General features: G+C 34.9%; 1 protein-coding gene and 1 long non-coding RNA gene across 24 annotated transcripts; one reads left to right on the top strand and one right to left on the bottom strand.

Annotated features, from left to right (window-relative positions):
* Positions 1–474: 474 nt before the first annotated feature.
* Positions 475–6570, top strand: LOC110895256. 15 transcript variants are annotated; one of them, XR_004874161.1, is made up of 16 exons: positions 495–775; positions 892–949; positions 1197–1309; positions 1395–1482; positions 1551–1626; positions 1866–1955; positions 2243–2799; positions 3275–3325; positions 3920–3983; positions 4144–4225; positions 4364–4961; positions 5031–5140; positions 5238–5429; positions 5802–5869; positions 6025–6135; positions 6370–6570. It is a non-coding gene; the product is annotated as an uncharacterized LOC110895256 (long non-coding RNA). The 15 variants fall into 15 exon arrangements; XR_004874165.1 differs by lacking the exon at positions 6025–6135 and having other exon boundaries at positions 4364–4754; positions 4898–4961; XR_004874166.1 differs by lacking the exon at positions 6025–6135 and having other exon boundaries at positions 4364–4754; positions 4898–4961; positions 5035–5140.
* Positions 6571–8205: 1635 nt separating this feature from the next.
* LOC110895255 (transcriptional adapter ADA2) lies at positions 8206–18174 on the bottom strand. 9 transcript variants are annotated; one of them, XM_035980612.1, is made up of 14 exons: positions 18029–18174; positions 17870–17942; positions 15847–15905; positions 14880–15058; positions 14697–14762; positions 12982–13107; positions 12824–12896; positions 12637–12697; positions 11980–12026; positions 10500–10565; positions 10193–10421; positions 9553–9763; positions 8699–8968; positions 8206–8628 (listed from the first exon to the last, which is right to left on the bottom strand). In XM_035980612.1, exons 2-14 carry the CDS (start codon positions 17920–17922, stop codon positions 8437–8439), a joined length of 1632 nt encoding a protein of 543 aa, XP_035836505.1. In that variant the 5' UTR covers positions 17923–17942; positions 18029–18174; the 3' UTR covers positions 8206–8436. The 9 variants fall into 9 exon arrangements, with proteins under 9 accessions (XP_035836505.1, XP_035836503.1, XP_021998227.1 ...); XM_035980610.1 differs by having other exon boundaries at positions 10500–10604; XM_022142535.2 differs by having other exon boundaries at positions 10500–10610.
* Positions 18175–21097: the final 2923 nt, after the last annotated feature.

The following is a 21097-nucleotide window of genomic DNA, read 5'->3' on the forward strand; positions in this document are numbered from 1 at the left end:
GTATTATTTTGGTGGAAAACTAAAATTATATATTTTCTAGAACTAATCTTAAAAATATATTATTTTTAAGATGGATATTATACATACCTTTTCCAAGTATAAGATATATACTCTTATGGACATATCTTAAATATATATATATATATATATATATATATATATATATATATTAAGAATACAAGATCATGTATAATGAATACAAGGATATACGTATCCCTATACGTACAATTATATACCCACTTACATCACTAACACTTGGTGAAAATACAATTATACAAGTATGCCCATACATGGGAATCATTTATACACATATAGTTTATTCATACGAGACACGAAGTCAAGAAGATTTAACCCGATGATACAACTCACAAAATCTATATCTCTAATAAAGTAAACCATTGGGGGACACATGTCACCCAATGGTGCAAGCCAACTAAGCATCCACATAGGCAATGAGGTGGCAAAACTCAAATGAGAGGACATGTGGCATAACTGTGGTGAGAGTATTGGAGAGGCTTATTATGTACGCTTCAATTACTCCTTCTCTCTCAATTTTTCAATCATCTTTCCTTTTCTTATTCAAAACCCTAATCTCTCTCTCTCGATGACCGTGTAATTGGTTTCTTTCCTAAATCAAATTGTTGACCATCTCTCTAAATTATCAATCGCCTTCTTCCGAAAACCCTAAAACAAAAATCATCTGCCTCCATATCTGAATCAACCCTGTGCGACAAACTTCAATCCATCTTCAAGACCCACGACTCTACAATCGACGGTAATGTTTGATTCGTTGATCTTCTTATTAAATATATTCGATTTGTCTTCCTCTTCTCTATCAATCGTGTTTATACGATTTTGTTTCTTCTTATTTGAGGTGTATTATTCATTCAGGTGTATGGCTATTGTTCTTTCAAAATTGGGGTCAGATCAAACCGGTCGATTTTCCTCGGTATTCTTTTCATTTGTCTCTGTCAAAATTGAGTTTATATTGCAAGTTCTTTGCTTTGTTTTAATGTTGGTTGCTCGATATCATGTTAAACATTGATGTTCATCTGAAATCTAAAATATTGAATCATATTTGATATTTTTTTATATATGTTAATGTGTTTATTGCTTGAAATATAGAATCATTTCTGAAATTTGTATTCTTGATTTCTGTTTTTTGGAATCGTCTTTGATTCTATCGGTCATCAAAGGGCCGTAGCCGTCTTCCGTCGGCTAGGGTTCCATCATGAAACACTTGCGGTGGCAGATTCAGGGAAAGACCTATTGAAGTTAGGGTATTTCGATTCCATTGAGAGAAAACTGGGTAAGAGGATTGATTTTAATGTGTTTCTAATTGTTGGGTAGTTTATTTTATGAATGATTTATCCTCTTTTTTTACATTGAAACAGATTGATCCTCGACATGGCTATAGTCAAAATCTTCAATTTTGTTATGCCAAATGGATTCAGTGTTAGAGTAGACAAGCTTTTTCTATTGGTAAGCTTCAACACTTACTGCTCTGAAGTAAATACATATCGCATTATATTTTCTCATGTTTGACATAGGGGAAGGGAAAGAGGTGGATCATGAAAGATCCTAAGAACAAAGCTTCTTCGGCAATGCATCAAGTATCTTGGCCCTGTAAGTATTAGAGCTGCCACGAAAGACTTATTATCCAGCTTTTTGAAACTTTTATATACTTGTAGTGTTAAATATATTTGTTCCTATGAGTTGGCTTGGAAAAAATGATGATAGTCAAAAGGTTGCCCTTCTGTCACTGTTGTTTATTTTTCCGCAATGCAACATTATCTTTTCTGCTAGACTTATCTTAAATGCCTCTTAATCTTTTGTATTACTAACACAATTCATAACATATACAGGCACGAGTTTATGATGGATCTTCTCATTTAGGCACGAGTATATGATGGATCTTCTCATTTGGATGCGCTTAACCTTTTACTATGTGAAAGGTATCTTTTTTTTTCAGTGACAAATAGAAAATTAACTGAAATGAGTCAAAAGGTATGTGGGGGACCACCAACAATGGGGTGTGAATTTATGACATGGCACGAACCCAACACGAAATTTATGGGTTTAGGTTTTTTCATAAATAGGTTCAGATCAACTTTGAGTCGAACCCGTGAACATGTTTAGCTAATTGGGTTGTGTTCGTGTTAATTTGGCAAGTTCGTGGGTTGCGCGATTTAGCCCATTTAATTATTTTTAGTGATTTTAAAAAGTTTTTATGGTTTGATAGCTGGGATGAATGTGTAAGCATGGATCATCTCATGGCCCATAACAAAGACAACCTTGAGAATCAAAAAACACTGGAAATATGACTCTATCGATCTCCTTCTTCACCATTCTCGAAAATCCCCTTCTAATGCCATATGTAAGTCCACGAATCTTCAGTTCTTATAGCTTTCAGTTTTATCTTGATTGATAATCCCAACAATCATTTGTTTCTGGCATATTGTCTAAATGATAATCCTAACAATCATTTGTTTCTGGCATATTGTCTAAACTGTTTGTTAATTACAAATAAACGATTAGAATAGAGATCCAAATGCCTCCTTTTGGCACATGTTTGAAATCGATTGATGGTTAGTTTTAGTGATAAATCTTAAGAGTCTTATTATCATTTGGTTGAATTGCATGTATATGGAACACCGATGGGACCCTAAGCGGCTTATAGGATCGGGTGGCATGCCTTCATCACATTCTGCAACGGTAACTGCTCTTGCGGTTGCTGTTGGTTTACACGATGGCCTTGGTGGTTCAAGCTTTGCTACTGCCCTGATTTTAGCTATTATAGTATGATATTTTGTCTCTACCATTCCTTTTACTCATTTAGAAAATTGGATTAAATAATCTCAATTATTACCTATTGGCCGGCAACTAATGAAATGTTTCGTGAGAGTCCCACCTTTTAACATATTTTTCTTTAGCGATCTCATACTAACTGAAAGTTAACCCAATTAGTTTTTTTCTGACATGGACTGCCACATAAGCAATCCACATCATCAAAGCTTTACCACATTATCAGTTCACGTCGTAAAAAATTTGACTTTTTTGCCACATAAGCAGTCCACGTCCACAAAACTTTAACTTTTTTGCCACATAAGCAGTCCACGTCAGCAAAAAACTAACGGGGTGACGAATATGTTATTTTAGGGGATTTTGTCATCATATAATATCTTCTAAAATCCTTACATTACTTTGCCTATATGTATACATTATCTCATTTTATAATTTGTATGTTGTGATTCTAAAGATAAATTGATAACAGGTGATGTAAGATGCGACTGGTGTAAGATTGCAAGCAGGACGCCAAGCGGAGGTTGGTCTCTCCTATTTCAAAAGTTTGTGCAAAATCTTACGGAACAATAGACCTTACATAAAGTTATTAGACGGTTACATATATTCTGGTTCATATATGCCATTATTAAGATTGTAAAATTGTCAAGTTCTGAATCAAATCGTGTATGAACTTCCTGCCGAACATCCTTTAGCTGAAAGAATGCTATTACATGAACTTCTTTGTCACACCCCTCCTCAGGTCTGTTTTCATAATTTGGTCGATTTGATCTGTGTTTTATGTTAAACGGGTCAAATGGTTCAGCTTTTTTAAAAAAATAGCTAAAAAGGGAACGGGTCAAACGGGTTGCAAGTTATCAAAAGTCACTTTTATCGCATACAACCTCTTAAATTGTTTCTCACATATTCAAATTTTTATTACGTTGAGCTAAAAGGGATGAGTGAAATGGGAGAGACTGTTGTTTAAAAAAAATTAAATTGAAGTAGTCTTGATTTTTGTAATCAAAGTTAACATATTTATTATTTATAAAAAAATAAAAAACTGGATGAAAAAGTGTTGGTAGGTTAAAAGATTTATTGAACAATAATAATGTAAGGATGATTATATGATATGCAGGTAATTGCTGGTGGGTTATTGGGGATGATGACATCAGCAATTATATACTTGATCTCACATTCAGGTAATAACGCTTGAATTCATTTTGCATCAAGGATGAATGCTTGAGATTTTTTAATCTGAATGTGAAGATGGTGTTGGTTGTTTGAATTTATAAGGTATTGTGTCTTTTTTTTACTTATCATTGTATTGATTTTGTAAAAACCTTTTGTTTTGGTTTTTAGGTACATAATTTCAATACTAGTAAAGGATAGTACAGGAACCGCAAATCTAACTCTATATTAGATGAGGATGGACAAGTTACAAGTAAGACAACAAATGTCGTGTACAAGGAGATTTTTAGTGAAATTTGAATTTATTTTGTACTTTTTAAACTATCATATATATTTTTAACTATATTTTTTAAATATAGAATAAAATTTCTATCTTCTTTTTATCATGCAGGATTGTCACTGTGATAGATGCGGTTACGGTACAGAAGATGCAAATCAAGTTTTTGTTAATTGTATTTGGGCCCGAAGTACATGGTGGCAAATTACGGTTTGGATGCGCATACCCCTACGACTAATATGTGCAGTTTAAAAGAAGTGGTGAAAGCTTTGACCGGAAACATAGGGTCGGCTAGATGGAAGTGAGTCGTCTACACGATTATTCTGGCTACGGTGTGGCGAATCTGGAATGCAAGGAATCTTAAAGTTTTTGAGGGGCAGTTTGTTCCAACCCGGAGAACTGTCGATCTCATAAAAGAAGACGTCTTCCTTTGGATTTCTCATCACACAAAGTTACCAAAGCTGGACTGGGATAAGTGGGCTGAGTTTAATGTTTCGGAAATTTTGTAATGGCTGTGCTTTTGTTTTCTGTTTCCTTTCCGTTTCTTTGTAGTTGTTTTGTCCAGTTACTCAACCCGCCTGGATGTGATTCAATTGGATCGGGAAGTAGTTTGTGCTGATTGATTTTTTTTCTTATTTGGACAACTAGATAAGTTGGCTACCAATGTCGAACACCTTTTTAGGATTTGCTGAAAGTGTCATCAGGTCATCAGGTAAAAGTGTTGATTTTAAATGTGACATTTGTTATACAACACCATCTTATTCTTGAAAATATTTCTTAGACAGGTCACTCACTTGGTGGCCTGAAATCAAGATATGTTGTTGCTAAACTCTACAATCTATACATACGATTGCACAAAATCAATTATGCATGCCAAGGATATAGAAAGATGTGAGGAAAAATCAATTAATTAAGCCAGTTTATCATGTTATATGATTAATTTTTTAAAAATCATTTAACTAAGTCAATTTCATTTATGGTTTTGTAGATGTAAGGCCAAAGCATGGATGATGCAGTTGCATGTTGTATATCATTTGTAGAGAAAAAGGAAAAGACTGAAACACAACACACTGATGCTTGATATAAAGGGACCATACGATGGCATCTAAAAGGATGCTTGATATAAAGCGACATTGATGCGTGAGAGACAAGAGACATTTATGTCTGACAACTTAATAACGTAAGACAAAAGACATTTTGTTAGTACTTTTCATTATATTATTAAGGTATCAAAATGTTTAGTTAGTGCATAATGTGCCACTTACATATATTTCTTGTGACGTCATCATGTAATGTGGCCTCCCACCCATTGAAAATTCTTATGTGTTCAACCCGTGTATCATAGAATATTTCATTTCAAAGTAAATAATATGGTTTTGGTTGAAGCCCTCGTATTACGCGGGCATTAACCTAGTACAAGAATATATACATTTGGCGAAATATATATTGAGTGAATAACTCTACACAAGTCTTAATACATATTCAAGATAGAAGACATATACATGAGTCATTACAAAGACCGAAGTGTCTAACAAATCTAGGATGTTTGTAGGTCGTGATACAATCCAAGGCAACTGCACGTGAGGTTACAGTTATATACAGTTTACGGAACGCAATTCTGTGAGTTCATGTCCCCTCTTCATTTTAAATGCTTTTCAACTTTACAACTATCGGGGAAAATACATGTTCAATAGTATGATAAGTCAAGGAATGAAACACCATAGATCATGTGCGAAACCATACAACTAAGCATCACTAATCCAGTTTGGACCTAGGTACAAAGGGTTAGATCTAATGGGTTTTGGCGAGCCCCACTCTTGGTCGCGGACCGTTCAGAAGAGTGCGTTTGTGTCCCAGTTGAGGATAGTTGACACAAAATCGTCTAGGTTTGGATTGCTTCCTTTTCGTCACACATATTAATGTCCTTGCAAAACATTAATGATCAACGAATTCATTGACGCTTTACATACTACATCTTTACATACTGGTTTTCATCTTATACAGCTCACATTTTACAGATACATTTTATACAACTCACATTTTAAAGATACATCTTATACAACTAAACTGCATGAACTCGCCAACTTTTGTTGATGTTTTCATCTTAACATGTATTTCAGGGAATTAGTGGACCATGCAGATATTTCAGACAAGAAAGCAATTATCAAGACTCCATGCCACCATTTGTAGGGTTTGCCCGTTATATACCACCTCTTTGCGGTGATATAGTGGTCAAAGCCTTAACATTTTAGAACTTGCTTTTTGATGTATGAAACTATGACAGTTTATGTTCAGTTGATGGTTTTATACACTTAACTTATGTTGCGCATCTTTTGAAATGATTATGGCAATGGCATTGGAGCTTGTTTTATTCATTTAGTTTGTTCACTTATATTGATTATGCAATGAAAACCAAACAGATCACACCTCGCGCTTCCGCTACGAGCGGGTGTGACATATATATATTTTTTTAACGGCTAAACTTTATATAAAAAACGACTAGCAAGCAACTAGCCTGGATGAAACAAAACAATTGCAACGAAAAAAACTATGAACAACCCGGAACCATACCAACTAACGACGCATAGAAAGGAACTAGTAAGTAGCAAGGAGCTACACATGTATCTATATTAGTTTGGGCTTTTATTTTAAAGAGCCCATTTTGTTTAGACTTTGAGCCAACCCCAAGCTAGTGAATTTTGTTTATATATATATATAAGTTTTTATTTTAAGGGCCCATACTTATTAGTCGCATAAGGCATCTGAATTTTGAAATCTCGAGGACGGCTCTAAGTTACATGGTGACTGATCTAGGGTACGGGGTGAATCACTTCTCAAGACAAAATTAAGCAACGTATACAAAATCCTTAACCAATACTCACTTCGTTGTGTTAACCAATTGAACTAACTTCTTAGTTATCAAGAATTTCAAATAATGAAAGAATCATGTTCGCATTTGATACGATAGTTTAGCAATCCGATATACAGAAGAAAAATGACTACTTAGGTTACTCATAATCTAGTTTTGTTGATTGTTCAACTAGTGACAAACAACTACCACTTGAACTTGAAGTATCCTTACAATCTCGCACCATCCGTGACTTTTTAATTTATATCAGTAAATGTTGCTTGGTGCACCCGCGTAACTATTAGCGACAATATGTTGTAAATATCAACTTTTGTGGCCAAAACCCGCCAAAATGTTAGGATTTTTACTTCGCTTTAAGCCTCCAAAAAGGTTAAGCCGTATGTGTTGCATCCGACACGAGGGAGGTCACAATAACGCTAGAATTTGGGCCGCCATGCATGTTATTCTTTACTGGAATATCTTTCTTGGCAAAGATTAACCCACATGATCAACAGTGAATGTTATTCGTTTTGTAAAGAGAGGGAAGAAGCCTACACTAACGAATCATAGACAGCTTAAATAACTGTGATAAGATCATGATCAACGAGTTCATGTTGTCCCAAATGGAGCTAAGATTTTTGAGGTATAAAGTTTTTGAGATATAAATATTCAAAGCAATGTGTTTAATATAAAACTTGAAAGGAGGAAAATCATATTTGTCCCACAAAGAATAGTAGGAATGGTAAAAAAACAAAATTCGACGGTTAAACTCAAAACCCGAAACATTTAGATCAGTTTTAGAAAAGATTGTAGGTTTGGGACGAGTATGGAATTAGGTGAAACCCGTCCGATTTACCAAACATGCTTATCCGCATGTTAAAGCTGTTAGGTGAGTTTAGGGTTGAGTAATGGATGTTATAACGGGTAAATTTTAAACCACACAAAACCATAAACAGGTAACCTGCTAACCCGATGGGTAACGAGTATCTGGTACCCCACATGCATAGGACACGGTTTTATAATCAGGTATGGGACAAAGTTTACCCATACCAATCATCCTTGTAGGTGAATGAAAAAACCTTCAGCATTTACAAGCAACACACCAAAATCATTACCAAGCTTTTCCCTTTGGTTTTATTTGGTCCAAATGACCTGGACAAAACTATTGTGCATATTATTAAAAATGTTTTAAACTCACCAACATGTCTACACTTTATATTACTTACAACCAAGTGATTTAACTAATAATTAGAGGTTCAGAAGGTGTTTCCACTGCATCAAACAGTCAACTAATAGATTATAGATTGCAAGCACATACCCGCCGGCATGGTCAACCGGTTCATGGTTGACCGATTCCTTTCTTTAAAAGCATGTCATACACTCTATCCACCTTGTTTGGATCGACATTAAACAGACGGTGTGCATCAGACTTTTGAGCTATGTGACCATTCAAAACCTCTATCGTAAGTTTCTCTAGCATGCCCAGATAATGTGTAGGAAGAACCTTCATCTCCGAGCACAACCGTTTCTCCTGCACAATTAAAAACGTTTAAAAAACAGATAGTTTGATCTAAAGAAGCAAAAAAGATGAGAATACGTACAGCTTCTGAAAGTAACTCAGCACCCAAATGTCCGCTTACATCCCAATCATCCAAACTGGCTATAGCTAGACCTCCAGGGGCGGAAGAGTCTTTTCCACCAGTATCAACGTCCCCTTTCAGATGATTGGCTCGTTGCAAGAATTTACCGCTAGGACCCGGCAGCACGTTATCCTTCAACCCGCGTGCCTTTTCTTCAGCTTCTCTCTTTCTCTTTTGTTCGATGTATCTTTCGGCATCTGCCGATCCCCTACAACCGGCAGCTCGAGCTTCCTGAACATGTATGCTAACATCAATACTACCAAAAAAGATAGGCCTGTAAATGAACCGAACGAACACGCACAGAGCCATGTTCGTGTTCGTTCATTTAACTTTAACTGAACATGAACATATAATCGAACACATTTTTTTGTTCATGTTCGGTTACTAGGAAAACGGGCATGTTCGTGTAACATAAATTACTAAACTAAACGAACATAAAATAATTTTTATATAAATTAGTGATTAATTACAATAAATCTTATTAGAAAACTCATTTTTATTACTAGAAAAAGCCCAATTACCAGTTAGTTATATTTATATAAGTAGTTAGAAAGTTCCTTTTATGTTTAAAATTTATATAAATATAACGACTTATGTATTTAAATTGAAACAAACATAAATGAACAAACAAAACGTGTGTTCATGTTCGTTCGTTTAACTAAATGAACAAAAAATTTGTGTTCATGTTCGTTCGTTCATTACATAAATGAACTTCCCGCCGAACAAGTTCACGAACAACTGATAAACGTTCGGTTCGTTTACAGGCCTAAAAGAAGATAATATAACCGCCACAAATAATGAAAATTTACAATAACCTGCAAATCCTCTATTCGTTTTCGAATCCTGTGTTCTTCAATGATGGTTTTCAGCAACTCCTCGTGTTCCTCTTTTGTATGGAACCGCATGAACACCCTATATCGGCGGCATATTTCTTTTTCTTCAGGGGAAAGGCCCTGCTCGAACGGGTCTCCGTAAAGTAAGTTCCTTTCTAGAATAAAGTCTTTTCTGCGTTTCCTCTCATCTAGCCTGCTATCAGTAATTAATGAATTTTAGAAACTAGTGGGTTACCACCCGCGCTCCGCAGCAGTTCGAAATGTAGATAAATAGAGTTAAAGTTGTTTTATGTTTTAGTTAAGGGGCTAAACATGTCATTATTAAAGTTGAGGGGCTAAACGTAACATTATTAAAGTTGAGGAGCTAAACGTGTCATTATTAAAGGTGAGGAGCTAAAGTTGTTTATTATTAAAGTTGAGGGGCTAAAGTTGTGTTAGTGGCTAAACATGTCATTACCAAAGTTGAGGGGCTAAAAAGCATGTCATTATTAAAGCTGAGGGGCTAAAAATGGTTAATGTCAAAGTTGGTTGATGTGACAAAATAGCATACTTATAGTATATATAACATGTTTATATTCAACTGAAACTAGAAGAAAAAAAAAGGTATCGACTATCGGTTGACCTTTTTGAGTATATACGCAAGACACGCAGTTTAAGTTCACGTTCAGGATCCGTATCGGTTTCTTTAAATTCCATGTCTGCTAGCAACTGTTCAGCGTCATTGTCGTATTCGACTTCAAATTCTTGCCTCTTGAAGTTATATCCGCTCAATTCCGTCATTGAAGGCCCCTCTTCTACTGATGTCCTCAGCTTTTTTTCTCCGAAACTGCGGTCTGTGTGAGAATCTGGGACTAACATCACAAGACCGTAAATTTATAGTTATCTGTAGTTGGTCATTTATCGAAATATAAATGCAATTCAGGACCTACCTTCTATTTTAATTCCGTCACCGCTTTTGTCGCTTGGGATAATGCTTGATGTTCTCTTACCTGCCCCTGTTGATGCATTAACAATGCTAGAACCTCCAACCGAACCTACATCTATGTTAAAACGAGAGGAAATCGGTACATATTTAAATATATAGGGAATGGTTAAAATGAGAACTAGCTTGAGTTGTGAGAACTTGAGATCTTTGAAAACAAAGTTTTTGACGGAACTTTTTTATGGAACTTTTCCAAAATCAACCAATCGTACCCAGTAAATCCCACAAATAGCAAAGCTACTGGTAGGGTCTGGGGAGGCGAGATGTAGGCACACCTTACCTCTATCTCTAGGGATAGAGAGGCTGCTTCCAGAGAGACCCCCCGATACCAAAGGCATATAGTAGCATAGTTGTCGATAGCGAATAGCGACAAGGCATGGCTAGGCTATGTAGCGAATAGCGACGGCTATTTTATAAATAGCGATTACACTAGAAAAAGATTTTTGAAAATTTTTATATGTATATTACATCAAAATACCCTTGTATATATGTTATTTTACATGTATATTTAACAAAAACTAATAGTTAGTAGCAAAGGACTTACATCAAAAAATGAGTTTCTGAATTGAAATTTAATTGAACTCGTGCATGCCCGCACGTCCTGCGGACACGAATGCAGCTCCGAAAACCCCAGGCCCGCGTGGGCCACTTTTTGCACAATTTAACCTTTATTTTTTTTTTATTAAAGCCAAGGCCCAGACGAGAGGTGGGTGAGGAACTAAAAAAAAAATATCGCTAAAGGTCGCTAGTCATCGCCATGAACAACTTATAAGGCGCGCTATAGCGACCGCTATGGTCGCAGTTAACAACTATGTATAGTAGAAAAGCGAGAAACCAAACAAATCTATAAACAAAGCACTACTAAATAGCAAAGAAGTGGTGGCTAGGTAACATAGTGAAATAGAGCAAATATTTCAAATTACAAGATCCCACTTAAGCATTTATGAAAAAAAAAAAATCACTGCAAAATCCGCCTAGACCATAAAGAAAGAAACGCTAAGCAGGTACCCCAATGCTCAGACCTAATGAATCTACTCCTAAAAGTCCTTAACCTTAATTCTAGTCGGTGTAAAAAAAGTATATATAAGGTATACGACTTCTTACGTCGGTGTAAACCATATTTACACCGCCGTAACGTTCTGGAGCTGATGACGTCAGCAACCATTTACATCAATGTAAATCAAACTTGCATGTTGAATAAATGTTGGCTCGTCAATTTTTATTTAATTTTTTTCACGGATGTCTTAGTTAGCTGTTAATATACGTTTGTGCAAAATTTGGTTGAAAAACTCACACGGAAGTAGGAGTTCTCGCGGTTCTCACAACTCGGAGGAGTTCTCATCTGAACTTAATCCTATATATATATGTATATAGCAATACTGAGAGAGAGAGAGAGAGAGAGAGAGAGAAGGACAAGTTGCACCTACCAGACAAGGGCCGACCTGCTGAATTTTCTTTTCTTATATCTTCAACCCTGACCAAGTATTACAAAAAAAAAAAATTAGATTGAAAAAAAAAAAGAATTTGCATTAGATGTAAATTTAGGGCTGCAAACAAACAGAACGTTCATCGAACACTTCTTGAACCGTTCGGCGGGAAGTTTGTTTAATAAATGAATGGACACGAACAAGAAATTTCATTCGTTTAGTTAAACGAACGAACATGAACAGAAACCGTGTTTGTTCATGTATGTTCGTGAACGTTCTGTAACATGTTCGTGAACGTTCTGTAACATGTTCGTTTATGTCCATTTGTGTTCGATAGTTCATTAGTGTTTTTAATTATTATATTTTATTTAAATACTTAAAATTTTCGACAAATAAAAAATTTAATAAGTATCAGTGTATTACATATTTTGTTCATGAGCGCTTGTTTGTGTTCATGAATGCCCATTTGCGTTCGTTACCTAAAGTTAACAAACGAACACCAACACGTTCATTTCCTTTGAACAGAAAATCTCGTTTCGGTAAGTGTTCATGAACACATTTTTTCCTTAACAAACAAGCACGGACAAGGTCTTGTCTTGTTCGTTCGGTTCGTTTGCAGCCCTAGATGTAATCACAGGTTTTAGAAGTATGCTATACTTTATTCTGGCAGAAAACGGAGATTCCTCTTTCACAGAAAGTTCCCCTCCGGTTTGGTGTCCTGAAGCAATTTAAAACACCAACCAACTTAGATAACACCAATACAAGAAGAATACACGTGTACCATATATGATACGAGTTGCTTATTCAACATAAAAAATTAATAAATTTGAAAGCTATGAATAACCTTTGGCAACTTCACCTCCTCGGGCCATTGCAAGAAGTTCTTCTCTATTCTTTCCCATAACATGTGACATGTCCTGAAAAGAAAAGAAAACGTTACGCCAATGTGCTAAAGAAAACGTTATAATATATAATGTTCAATACATGAAAGAGTTGTTATACCGGAAGTGGAAAGCAAGGTGAATTCATGTATATGGTGTTATAATGTTCAATACATTGTGATTTGCTTTTGGTTCCAACATGTTCTGCAACCTCATTCCAGTTTGCCAGACCGTACATTTCTATCCCCTGCAGAAACACGGTTTTCTTTTCAAAGCTATAAATATTAATCCTCTATAATATTATAATTTATGGGTAGGGATCATAAGAGAACACATGATAATTGAGAATTGTGAAAACCATTCTGGACCACACATTTTCTCTAAGCAAATATATATATATATATAGAGAGAGAGGGGGGGGGGGGGGGAAGGTTAACGTACATTACGGCTTAACGTACATCGCGTACGACAGGTAATTACGCACGTTCATTTTAAAATCACGCACGTAATAACTCAAAAATCCAAAATCACGTATGTTGAAACACAATAATCACGCATATTGAAAACATTAATCACGCATGTTATAGAACAAATTACGCACGTTGTCATACGTGAAGTACATTAAGCCGTAATGTACTATATACTTTCTATATATATATATATATATAGAGAGAGAGAGAGAGAAAGAGAGAGAGAGAGGGGCCAGTTAACGTACATTACGGCTTAACGTACATTACGTACGACGGGTAATTACGCACGTTCATTTCAAAATCACGCACCTTATAAACTAAAAAACCCAAATCACGCATGTTGGAAAACATTAATCACGCATGATGAAAACATTAATCACGCACGTTATACACATAATCACGCACGTTGTCGTACGTGATGTACGTTAAGCCGTAATGTATTTTACACTTTTCCTATATATATATATAGAAAGTGTATTGTACAACATCCCTTAACGTACAATGCGTACGCGATTAATATATAACATGCGGATTGAGTGATATAACATGCGGATTTTGTACAATTTGGCTTCTGAGTTTGTGAAGTCCGAGTTTGTGAACATGTCCGAGTTTGTGAAGTCCGGGTTTGGTAAATATATCATGCGGGTTTTGATAAATATAACATGCGGATTTTGTATTATTTTGGCTTCCGAGTTTGTGGAAGTCCGAGTTTGTGAAGTCCGGGTTTCATAAATACAACATGGAGGTTTTCATCTTTTGAGGTTTATAACGTGCAGATTTCTAATCGCGTACGCATCGTACGTTAAGGCCAATTGTACGTTAATTGACCCCTATATATATATATATATATATATATATATATATATATATAAAGTCTTTTTTACTGCTAATTGTTCTTTTTTAAGTAGTTTATTTTATTTTATTTTTATTAATACATATGTGTATATTGTCAATTTTTAAAATACAAGGTATATTGTTAATTTTTAATTGTACATATGTGTACATTATCAAACATATATGGACATGTACGATACTTATTTTTCAATTTTAAACACGTATTTACACATATGTACATCAGAAAAAAACATGTTCAGAACCATAATCTTCCTTCATATACATATATGTACATTATCGAACATATATGTACAATACTTTTCACTTTTAAACGTGTATATACTTATTTTTCAGAAAAAAAAAACATTGGAAAGGGGGTGATTATGGTTCTGAACATGTTGTTACATATTTTACGTTATCTATCCTCCCAAGTTGTTCTCTCACGATCCTAACTCTATTATTAATTTAGCATATATTTTGTTGTTACATAGATAAACTTAAAATGGTAGATTATGTGTATAGAGATAAAAACCTCAAGTAGCAATATCTCCTCATCTGCATTCCAATCAGAACAGAAGAGTGGAAACGACAGATTATCCTGCGTAAAGAAAATAGCATTTAACGAACAAGTCATGTTAAAAGATGGTAATAAAATAAAATAGATACGAGACAGCTAATTTAGACTATTTAGTAGACAAGTAATAAATTTACTAACCATAACCCTATACGGATGATTGCTTTTATGAGGATAAACCTCGGCTCCAACGGAAAAACACTCAACACAAAGATCAAAGTCAGAACAGCAAGCACACTTGATACGTATCTTTCCCGATATGTCCTTGTTGCAGTAGTTACAATGGTACAAAGCTTTCTTCCCTTCACTCATCCCTTGGCCTATTATATTGAGCGAAAAACATTGAGTTCACAACGAAATTGACAAAAAGGGGGTGTATATTCCATTTAGGGGTGAGCAGAAAACCCAAAAAAACGGGAATCAAAACCAAAAAAAAACGATTTAACCGAACCGCACAAAAAAACGAACCGAAATTTGCGCTCCGGTTCGGTTTAGCATTTTATAAAACCTGAAAAAACCAAACCGAATAACCTAAAAAATCATTTTTTAATTTTGTTATATATATATATATTTAGGAATTATTAATTTTATTCTTGAATGTTACATATATATATATATATATATATATATATATATATATATATAGGAATTATTAGTTTTATTCTTGAATGTTAAGAATTTATAATAAGAACACTAACATGTTTATTTATCATTGAAATGATTTATCCATTGTCTACAAGAAATAACAACATTTGACATAAAAATTAAATCATTTTCAAAGTATTATAAAAGAAAACGTCTTAATAAAAACTTTGGAGAAACAAGAAATAGATTAGAAGGTTAGGTTTATGTAAACAAAATTAATTAAAAAAAATATATATTAACTTACTTGTAAACATCTAAGAAAGATTCTTAAACTTTGAATTATACTTTTTTTATTTTTGAATCTTACGTAATTGTTTCAAAAACCGAAAAACCCAAAACAGCCGAACCGAACCATTGCTAAAACTGAAACCGAAATCGAACGTTTTTCAAAAACCAAACTTTCGGTTACGATTTCGGTTTTACCCAAAAACCGAACCGCGCACACCCTCCATTAATCAGATACCTGAAGTTGCAGCCTCTAGATTCTCTAAATTTGAGGTAGTTCGCTTTCTCTTTGATCGGCTGAAAAAAAAGCAAAAATTAACTTAAGGTTAGAAATGTTCGATTAGAATACATTGACAAGAATTTAAAAAATTTCAAGGGTAATACATACGGCAAAATGAAGTTATTTTGCGACAAAATCTAATTTAACAAGATACAAGAAGATGTATAACGCGGTCAAATCTTCAAGGAAAATTCAAGACTAAGTTTTGATAAGGAATGAGAGTTAATTAACACATATGAGCATGCATCAAAATAATAATTAAGAAAAATCATACAAGAAAGAAGGAATTCAAAGTTGACGTCGAGAGACACAAACAAAATCAAGCAGTAAAGTGACAAGAGAGATTTTACGTGGTTCGGTCACGGTGTGCAGCCGACATTCACAGGGGTAACTAGGGTTTGCGTATTAATGAGTGATAATGAATTACAGGTACACGAGATATATTTATAGGCTAATCATGCTAAATGAGAAACTAACAAACCGGGCCCATTAGGGTTAGGGCCGGCCAAACTAACAGATGGGGTTTTTCTTTTATTGATTTTCTATAAGTGGTGTGACTTTCGGTTACAGGCAAACGACCATTCACTATGTAACTTTTAAAAAGAAATGACCAAACCACACGGACCATTTGTGTAATTAATTACTTTTCACCCCTTCAATCTGCTCTCACATGGATATGCACTATCAAGTTTACACGTCTCAACAAATACCAAAGAGGAGATGCAAAGATTATACATTTAGCAATTGGGTTGAGTGTATATAAACTTGTGATTAGGAATCAAATCACACATAATGTCTTAAATTGTACTGGAAAACAGAGAAATAAGACGTCTCATAGTGTATTTTCTTACAGCTTTTACACTCTATAGCATTAACATAACTAACATTTAACACACCATTCACTACTTCAGAAACCGGTTAATCATACAGTCACTAAATTTCTCCTCCGCCCACCATCATACTTCTCACTTTATCTTTCTTATCAAGATTACCATGAAATGTTAGAATATCAATGATTATCCGAAGTCACATCCAAAAATTCGATGCCGGATGCATCGCTTTTATCATCTTTTTATGTATCACTAAGACACTATCAGAGCAAAAACAAAGTATTGAATTTTTAATGTGATCAAATCAAACCTATGTAGTTAATATCCCGATATATCAGTGATATAGCGGTTATCGGTCCCCTGCCGAGATAGCGGTACAAAATATTGGTCAGAATGTCGGTACCGATAATATCAGCGATATTGTCCGATATTTGATCGATAAATCACCGATTTTCCCGATATCAGTACTATTCTTCTTATTTCTACCGTTCATTTTTCTTCTTATTGTTGCTATTAGTGTTTTAAGTCTTAATTGTTAGTTGTTACTGATAAATGTTAGTGTTTTAAGTCTTAGTCAGTTCTTACTTGTTACAATTGTTAGTGTTAAATTGCTATATACATAAATTTAGCATGATATAAAAATTACCGATATCCCACCGCGATAACCGATATCCGATATTTTACCGCATTAACTACTTAGAATCAAACTAACTCATAATTTTCAGATAAGCTTCTTTCTAAGTTCTAACTACTAGAAGAATAAACAATAAAACGAATACGAAACATTAGCTGACACATTTGATCCACTGTGGTACATATACAGATATCTCAGTTTAAACTTTCAGTTACTAACTATACATCTTATAAACTTGCAAAACCATTAATTCGAATGAAACAATTATTTCTTACTCATAACAATAAAGGGGACAACTGATGAACACAAATGCACAAGTATCCCATAACAACTAGCAAGTTCACACACAAACACACACCCATAATTCTCATCAAGTTCAAAAATTTTAGCAAACTTTACCATTAAAATACTTTCAGTTATTCAAATGTAGCCAAATAAAACCACTTAAACTAATAAAAATACTGAATTGAAACAAATTTCAATGGTAAACGCATTTGAATTACAATTGAATGAATACCTTTGATTGGAATCCTCCTCTGTAGAGTGATTGACTGCTCGTGAACGACCCATTCTAGTTTGATGACGAAACCCTAATAAACCCTAATTTACAAATTAGTGACAGTGCAAAAGCAAAAGGTTATGTTGAAATTAGAATCGGAAAGATGAAATTCATTACGATGTGTGTGTATGCGAACGTGTTGTGGTGAGATTTAACGGAAATTGCTCCGGGATCGGTCGCCGGAAACGTGAAATCTTGAAGAAGTTTTAGTGTTCGATTTTATAAGGAGAGATAGAGTTAAGAGTTATTTATAGTTTGACCCCTTCATGTTTTCTTTGCATTCATTTTTTATTTTAAGTGAAAAGGTCATATTACTTTGACTCTGGTTGCAAACCGTATAATCCAAATTCGAGCTTGTTTAACTTATGAAAGCTTGAACTCGACTCTTTTATTATCTATTAATATTTTTAATTATTGTTATATATATATTTTACTTATTTTATAAATTATAACTGGTAAGTATTATTACTTCGCAAATATCGAATGGATTAGTCCAAGCGTTATATGATGTGTTAACCATATGAAAACGCACGTTTTGACGTATCCGACTGAACTCAATGTATCCTATAGTTGCATTGTGATTGGATCAAAATGTAACGTAAATCGAATTTATATCGTACAATCATAACGTATTATACGCGACCCGACTAACTCGAATTTATATCGTCAAACCAAAAACTCTCGAGGGGGTTAAAGTGGCATTTACAGAGTTCATAAAAATTTAAGTGGTTAAAAATTGCATTTTCTAAACTTGAGGTCTAAGAAAGGGTAAAGATAAAATTTGATAAAGTTTTGGGTTAAGAAGGAAACTATAACAAAGCTGGGGCTGAAAAGGAAACAACCACAAAGTTAGGGTGTCAAAAGCAAACTATTTGTAAAATGGAGTAGTAGTTTAGGGACTAAATTTGCCATTTTATGAAACTTTGAAGGTACCAAAGTCAAGGGGCTAAAATTGCAACATCATGAAAGTATGGGCGAGGCGGAGGCAAAGCTGATGGGGTTTCCACCGACTTTGTCTTTTAAGAGTATTAGGGGCTGTTTGGTAGCCTCTGAATGGTCATTAAGAGGCTACCTCTTAATGGAATCATTAAGAATTTTACCAATGAGAAGGTAGACGAATGTGACATGTGATGATTTATCATTCAGAGGTTACCTCTTAACCATTCAGACTTGATGTTAACTCTTATTCATTAAGAGGTTTTAAACCATTAAGAGGTAGTATCTGAATGGTCATTAAGAGGCTACCAAACAGCCCCTTAGTAATATATTATTTAAAATGTATATAAATACTAGACTCGTCTAGACTCGTAAGCTGGCTCGAGCTCGAGCTTGAGCTCATTTAAGCTCAGCTAGTTTCGAGTTGATCTCGAGTAGCTTGGCTCATTTACAACCTTATCTTTGACCATCCACTGTAAGGGGGCTTTAAAAGCAGCCCCACGTAAGCACCTGCTCACTTCATCCGGGCTTTACCACATTTTATAGCCAAAAGCAACCATAAAATGTACACATCTCTCATATGTTTACTTGCAAAATTCGTTCTTATACATTTTTAATAAAATATTCACCATTCAATCCCTCTTTCGTATCATCCCGTCTCTCTTTAAAAGCATCTCAAAACTGACTACATGTGGATGCTCTTATATGCTTATGCTCCCTCAAAAAGGTTTGGACCTTTTGTGATTCATCATGAATTAGAACTTGTGAAGATCGGATTAACCTACACCCAGTTGAGCATTCATCTAATCCCTACAGATTCTGCAAAACTAAATAGCATCATGAGACTAGTTATGATAAGGATATGTGGAGAGTTCTTCTCGTAACCACCTTTCGGCGTAAAAATAAGTTTGACTCTAGAGAAAGATAAGTGTAAGTGTAAGTATGAGTAAGGGTAGATAACGTAGAATGATTTCACATTGATGGGGTGTGGTATTTATAGACGGAAAGACGGAAGAGGATTGGTCGAGATGTCGCTATCAGGAATTTCCATTTGGTCCCCTCTGCGTTGACAATTAGTGTCCATAAAGGTGGGAGGGCGTCCGCGGGGTCGGATTGGCCACGTATCGCTTTGCGCATGTCCTTTTTGTCTCTCTCGTGTCAACCGTTAGTGGAAATTCAGGAAGATATGAATCTGCGGCGTGTGATTCGCCACATGTCGTTTTCACATGTACCTCATGTCTCATCTACGATAACCACTAGTGGGAGATCAGCTGGTACAACGATCGGCGGACTGCCATTGGCTACACATCGCTCTCACATTGTATTGTTTGTCTCTTCAGTGATGGCATATCATTGCGTGACTAGGGGTTCACGCGGATGACTTGTCAAGGCCAGTTGGTTCCTTGTCGGGTTGTGAAACGTTCAGGATTTTTCATCCTTTTCCATTTATCATGCAATTCGTATTTTCATTTCAATCTCTTGTAATTTGAGACTTGATAACAATGGAAATCGTATTTTATATTATTTTTGTTACCTAAATATATTTGCATAACACGTAAACAATCACGAATGCACCTTTTTAATTCAAAATCGAACAATATGTCGAGATTATATTTTCTTTGGAATATCATTCATACGTGCTTCATTATTATACATGCTTGCATACACCATAAAACCCTAAAAATATGCTTAACTATATGTTTAGAGCACCAAATAACAAACCAAACAACTCAAGGACCAAAAATGGAAATTTTGGATTTTTTCGGGGTCTTTGCGAACCGTATGAAAGTTCCTTTGCGGTCCGTGTCACACCCTCAAAATCCACCTGCGGGGTTTTACTGCGAGGCGCGTGACAAACCAGGATCTAAGACACCGGTCATATAAAATGACCTCTATATGAGAAAAATGTTTTAAACTAAACAACCAATGAATCTCATCAAGGTTTATTTAGGTAACTTTTATAGCCACTTTTCCAAGCCTTCAGTGCTGTCCAGCTGGATTCTATTTGGCTTTCACATTTTGTTACCTGAAATGCGTATAAAAACATTTTGTCAGTGGGAAATACTGGTGAGTGAATCCCAATTTAATCAAGACAAATTTTATCATTTTACAGCATTGAGGGCGATCTCGCAATTATATTTGTTTATTTTTCTACTTTAATTACCACCCATGGTACTGTCAACCCGACTTGTGGTCGTGTTACTACTCACAGTGTAGTAACAAATTTTGTATACAAAACCCCAACATACC

This window comes from Helianthus annuus, chromosome 12, assembly GCF_002127325.2.
Source record: "Helianthus annuus cultivar XRQ/B chromosome 12, HanXRQr2.0-SUNRISE, whole genome shotgun sequence".
Classification (NCBI taxonomy): Eukaryota; Viridiplantae; Streptophyta; class Magnoliopsida; order Asterales; family Asteraceae; genus Helianthus; species Helianthus annuus.